Source organism: Pterocles gutturalis, unplaced genomic scaffold (genome assembly GCF_000699245.1).
Source record: "Pterocles gutturalis isolate BGI_N339 unplaced genomic scaffold, ASM69924v1 scaffold41184, whole genome shotgun sequence".
Lineage (NCBI taxonomy): Eukaryota > Metazoa > Chordata > Aves > Pterocliformes > Pteroclidae > Pterocles > Pterocles gutturalis.
The window spans coordinates 1,906-7,984 of NW_010137162.1; the positions used below are offsets into that span (position 1 = coordinate 1,906).

At 52.6% G+C, this 6,079-nt stretch overlaps 1 protein-coding gene across 1 annotated transcript in view; it reads right to left on the reverse strand.

The window, feature by feature from the left end:
- Nucleotides 1-932: 932 nt before the first annotated feature.
- Nucleotides 933-6,079, reverse strand: part of RHBDF1 (rhomboid 5 homolog 1 (Drosophila)) — a 19,872-nt gene continuing 14,725 nt past the window's right edge. Inside the window, 9 exon segments of the mRNA XM_010082539.1 lie at nt 933-1,690; nt 2,521-2,674; nt 2,925-3,025; nt 3,231-3,306; nt 3,810-3,904; nt 4,354-4,417; nt 5,117-5,217; nt 5,325-5,486; nt 6,033-6,079. The exon segment at nt 6,033-6,079 is cut by the window's right edge and continues 58 nt beyond it. Of these exon segments, the coding sequence (XP_010080841.1) occupies nt 1,271-1,690; nt 2,521-2,674; nt 2,925-3,025; nt 3,231-3,306; nt 3,810-3,904; nt 4,354-4,417; nt 5,117-5,217; nt 5,325-5,486; nt 6,033-6,079 (1,220 nt within the window). The 3' untranslated portion in view covers nt 933-1,270.

The following is a 6,079-nucleotide window of genomic DNA, read 5'->3' on the forward strand; positions in this document are numbered from 1 at the left end:
GGTTCTTAGAAACTTGGGTTCAACAGATTCTGTGGTCGCAGAAAGCAGGACACAGCACTAGACAACTTTTGGGCACAGTATTTCTGTGCAACTGATGCATTTAAGAACACTTCCAGCACAGGAAGTTTACCTGCCTGTAGCCAATGTAGACTAATTCTGGTATTACACTGCTATTTTTAGGAAGTTGTGCACACAAACACAAGATGTGGCCAAGACGCTCAAGCTTCGTAAGTTTAAAATTATGTCTGCTTCCCCCCCACATCTAAAACCACACCGTGGCTGAAGAGCAGTAGTAAGAGCAGCTTTTCCAAACACTTGGGTTTTTTTGTTTTGTGGCTCCAGCAGGCTGGGTTAGAAACTGTTGCTTTGTGACCACAGTCACTTTTTTTCAATCTTTCAATGCTGCCACATTTGCATCATCCAGTGCAATAAAACGTGTGCCATGACAGAAGCCATCTGCCCCCAGTGCCAGTGACCCGCAGTCAGCTATGGCACTGGCTGATCGCCGCCACACTGTCTAAGGGCAGTAGTCTGGGGATAAGGGAGCCCAGCATGCAGTAACTATTGTCACTGACCAATATTTTCTTTAACAGGGAGAGCAGAAAATTCAGCGCTACCACAACTGGACTGTGGATTCAGCACTTCCCTGGAGGAAAAGGTTGTTAACATTTCAAAGAGAAACAAACTCCAGTTGAATGGACGTTCTCACAAGTTTTTGCTGTTGCTGTTTGAAATGTCTGACTCTGAGCTGTACGCAGGGTGCACTTTCAGCTATTAAAGAGACATTTTAGTTTTCTGAGGCTTTTAAGGCCCTTATTTCCAGCTGCAACTCTGTATCTGACTGTTTTGGGTGCTAGAAACGGATTTATTCTACCCGTATGTGAAACAGCATAGGCGAGATCAAGTAACAAAAGTAGCCACAGACTATGCAGAATAATTAACAGTAGCTAAAACGCTACCTTACCATTTAATCACCACCTTAGCAGTAGTAAACAACTCTGGTTAAAAATGTAGTATTGAAACTAGTGTAATAAAAATAATGGCAGCAGAAAAGGTTCAATACAATTGAACAAGGCACAAATATTCTGTTTTCAGAGTCTTCTGAGATAAGGCAAAACATGCCTGCCAAGTGCTAAGGAGAGAGTTTAAATTAACCATGGGCAGGGTTAGAAGTGTCATTGGATTAGAGGCTTTGTCCACATGGAACTGGCACAGCAAGTGCAAAGACAGTCCATCTCCAGTGCCTGCTCGAGAAGCCAGTCTTTGCCTTTCAGTGGAGCTGTGCATCCAGGTCGTATTTCTCACAGAATTTGTCTGTGAATGGTATACAAGTAAGGAACTCGCACCATTCGCACTTGATGGGGTAGAAATAGAACAGAATCACGAGTCCTGAGAAGAGTGCAATGAAGATGAGCTGGAAAACTATAATTTGGCATCGCTTCCTATATAAATCAAACTTCCCAAAGCTAATGTAGGGCAGGAAGGCAAAGGAGAGGAAGAAACCACTGATAAATCCTGAAATGTGGGCAAAATTATCAATCCAAGGCAGGAGGCCAAAGGCAAAAAGAAAGAGCACCACAGCCAGCAGCTTGAAGAAAGCCCTCCACGGGTGTGCCAGGATTTGCCAACTCTGGAAGAGCTCCACAAAGAGACAGGCCAGAATCCCAAACTGGGATCCTGCAGGGCCAACCTGCAGAAGAAGAGCATTACAGGTAACATCAGGCACATCGCATCTGCCTGGCTTCTGCTGCCAGCTCCAGGCATTGCAGTTATTTGTTATTCAACTCCTTGTTCAGTGTTTCTTGGGAGAGAGATGCTGCAGCCTGAGATTTCATCCTTATAACAGCATTCAAGGAATAAAGGGGTCTTGTTTATCTTAGGTGTGGGGGCAGCAATCACCAGAACAGACTTGGTATTTAAGGAGGGCAGATCTGGTTCGTCAGAGTCACCAGAGTGGATAAGTCCTTGAAGGCAAGCGCCTGTCTCCCCTCACCCACCATGCACTTTTCTTTGTTGAAGGACCTGGAAGATAGTCCTCCAGGTCCTGCCACACAGCCTTCTAAAGTGAAGTTGGGTGGTCAAATCAGACTTCTCCAGCTGTGCCACGTGGACCCGGACTGTCCTGGACAGGACAAGCTCTGCTCTTTGCCCTTCTTCTGCCTGCCATTCGCACATGGAGGGTCTCTGGCACCAGGCACAGACCTCAATTCCCAGCCTAGCAGGGGCCTCTCTGACCCTGTGGTTGGACAAACCCTGAATTCATTACGAGAGGCAGCCTTTGTACTAACTGCACCCAAACCAGGCCCATCATGGGGAAAGCCCAGGACACTCTGGGGGATGTCACTGCTCAGCAGCCAGATGACAGCATGGTGCTGACTTCCGGCTACAATCTGCAAAAGCCCTGTGCTGCAGAGATGAGCTCAGCTCTGGTGTCTCCACCTCTGCCAGAGAGGCACAGGCATGTAGAGAAGGCTTGTGTTCAGGGCAAGGTACCAGGACCCTAATCTGCAGGAGACCCACCTCTGCTCTGTAGGGTAGAAATATTGCACTGGCAAGGTTCCCAGTGATGCCACTGAGCAGGTAGATGATAGAGATGCGATGCCATCCTGCCAGCTTCTCTAGGTCCCGCAGGATCGTCATTTGGAAACAGATTGAAACCAGACAGTGCAGGATCCTGCCGAGTTCAGAGTACAGGAGCTGAAGGAGCAGCCACTGAAAGTCACCCCTGTCCTGGTGTTCTTTGCTGAGAGCTCCTGCTCTGGCCTCACCCATGCCTCTAATATCCCTCCCAGCAAATGCAGCACGGTAAACCTCAGCAGGACCCCCAGCTCAGCCACCCCCGTGTTCCCCAGGAAAGGAACTGCCAGAACAAGCCACAGCAAGCCCAGGGCTCAGGGTTCCCCACATTTTACACCTGTGCTTACCCAGCATGGAGGAAAAGCGAGAGCCAGAGGCGGTAGAACTGGTCAGGGACCTCTGGGTTGAGGAAAGGGAGGAGTCCACAGACATCATCCATGCAGTGCACCTAGAGCAGAAGTGGGGTTGGGAGGTGTGCCAGACTGCATGGCTGGTTGCCAAGGCCAGAGCTGAGCCTGGAGTTAGCTCCAACACAAGGGCTTTCCTTGCTCTTCTCTGCTGTGTCAAGTCCCAACCCTTGTATCCCACACCAAGTCACATGGGGGAACAGGAGGGAGAAGGGCAGCCATGCAAACCCCCAGCTCCACACTTACCTGAGAGCAGAGTGTTGCCTCCTCATGGAAATAGCCCCGCATAAATTCGCAATACTCCCGGGAGGTTATTTCACACCTGGAGGGGGCATAGTTACCAAAATGAGGAACAAGTCACACATGGAAGGCACAATGGACCATCCTGTGCCCTGCTAGCCACTCACTCCCCTTTGTCTCATCATGCCTTCAGCTGCCTCTGCAGAAGATGCACTAAGATGTTCCCCAGGCTGGGGCCAATGTAGCCTATCAGGACCAACCTGGCCCTTCCCAAGGAAAAATGTAGAACTCCCCACCAGAAGTATTTCATCCCTTGGGAGCTGAATCCCTCCAAACTGCAGGACCATTTGAGTGAGATACCCTGCCACACCAAAGATGCAGGTGAGCCGTTATCTCCAGTTCATCCCAGAGTCCTGCTCGGTCTGGGAGATCCATCACAGCTCCCTGTCCCATTCCCCTTCCCAGAAGGGCTCTGGACTGCACATGGGAAGGACAAGGAGCACAAATGGCTGTGTCTGCAACCTGAAAAGGGGTCCCTGTGTCTCTCCCCAACCAGCCCCTCTCCATACAGGTAAAACACTTTACCTTCCTTTGGTCCCAATGCAGCAGGGCCGGCCTGTGATCACGCAGTCCATGTGAAGGTGGTTGGTGTAATTCCCAGCACTGTTTTTTGTGCAGATCTAGAAAATGACAACAGGCTGCAGTCAGATAGCCATGGCTTTGCTTGCTGCCTGTGTAAAGTCAAAACAGCCCCTCGGGAAGAAGCTAGTCCTGGAGACAGAGGCCTCCCCAGACCTCCCTCTGACAGCAAGATGGTGCCTGACATTGCCTGAGCCTCAATCAACATCTCCGCTGAGGGATGAAAACAGCCTAGAGGTGGAGTCAGTCTCCATCACCTTATCACCCTGGCAGGGCCCAGGGCTCTACTGGCGCAGGGGAACTTCCATTGTTCAAGGGCTTTGAGCCTTGGCTAGACAAAGCCATGGCTGCCCGCATCTGGTCTCTGTTGACAGTGAGCAGGAGGCTGCACCAGAGACCCCTTCCACCAACGCAGCCATGGCTCTGCACAGCGGGATGCAAATGCCACATTCCACCTGCCCATACGCCCTGTGTCACTGGCAATGCTCACTGGCCACTTGGTGATGTCATCCGGCCATTCATGTGGCTCCATGGAGGCTGGCTGCTCACACACCCTGCAGCAACAGAAAGCAGAAATCACCCTGAGAAATTGCTTTCCCCAGCATTATCAGCAGGCAGGATCCCTCAGGGAACCACCACGCTGTCCCTGTTCTCAGGCTGTGTCCCCATGGCTCCTCTCTGTCACTGGCAAGGGGCTTGTGACGTGCTACATCAGAGCAGCCAAGGCTGTGCTGATCAAAGACAGCCTCCTTCCAGCGAGCAGAGATCACAGCTGCAGCACAAAGGCAGCTGTCTGAGAGCATGCAGCTGTGCACAGCTCACTGGCTCCTTTCCAGGTGGACACAGCCCCAAAGGTGGGCATTTGGCTGGTCCCAGCCCTACACCAGCCCATGGTGACCAAGGGCAAAGGCGTGCCACAGCACCCAGAGGCTGTCAGGGCTTTGGGGCAAAAGTGTGAGGGGAACACAACAGCTGTACCCCAAGAAGGGAGCCTGTGCAGGGAGCAGACAAGGAGAGGGAGAGGGGTGAGGAAGGCACCCCAAGCCACTGTATAGGTGGGCAGCCAACAGTGGAGACTATGGGGGGCAGAAATATCACCATCACGCCTCTACCTCCCTTGCAGCCGTTGGGGCAGGAGGGACATCACTGTCCCCATATCCCCACAGCAACTGCTGTCCCAGGACTCCATGCCTCTCTGACTGTCACAGCAGCCCTGACCACCCAGGATGGCAGCTGGGCTAGGGAGGACCTACCTGGGGTCTTGATGACAAACAGATCCAAATTGCCTCTTGCTTCCTGCCAGCATTGGTGTGCTGGGGTGGTGGGGCCACTTCACCCACACAGCCAGCGTGGACTGCAGGAAAGAGGAAAGGCGTCACCATGATGCCCAGAGTGGGAGAAACATCAACAGAAGTGGCCCTGGGCCTGCAGGGACAGCAGGAAAGGGGTCACCGCACTCACTGAGCACTCCTCCTCGGAGGTCTGCACACAGCCTGACTTGTCATTCCGCACGCAGCAAGCCGAGTGCTTCTCCTTCTCCCGCTTGGCACTGATGAAGCTGTGCACTTGCTGGTCCTGCCTCATGCACGGCGAGAACTTGGCCCCTAAGTGGATCAGGGCCTCCTGGCAGAGATGGAAACGCTCAGCTCAGCCAAGGGGCAGGTAACGATTGCCTGGGGCAGTGCAGGCTGGGGGAACTGTGAGGGGTACCCCATCAGGGCTCAAGGGACCAGGAACAAGCCCTGTGTGATGAAGCCCAACACACATCAGGCATATTCTCAATATTTGCTTTGAAGAAGGCAAGCCCAGAACAAAAGTTCAGGGATTTCCTTGCCCATGGCCCCAGAAAGGCCAGTGCTGTGGCCAGGAAAGGAAACTTGGGGATACAACAGCCTTTCTCAAGGGGAATAGCATCAGGAAAGCTGTCATGCACCATACAACTGCATTTTTTTCTGGCCCCACGCTTAGTTTCGTAGGAACAGGGTGCACAGCAGGAGTGTCAGGATCCATCCCAGCCTCCTGGTGGCCCATATTGCAGGGGGCTGGGAGCACCACTGCACCGTGTCAGTGACAGCAGGGCCCCATGGGATGTCCCACCAACAGCAGCTGCCTGCACCAAGCTCCAAGCAGAGAAGGGTCCCGGTCCCTGGGGCGGTGTGGCTGCAGCACACTGTTCCCATCAGTCCACCAACAGTCCCCAGCCACTCACTGAGCTG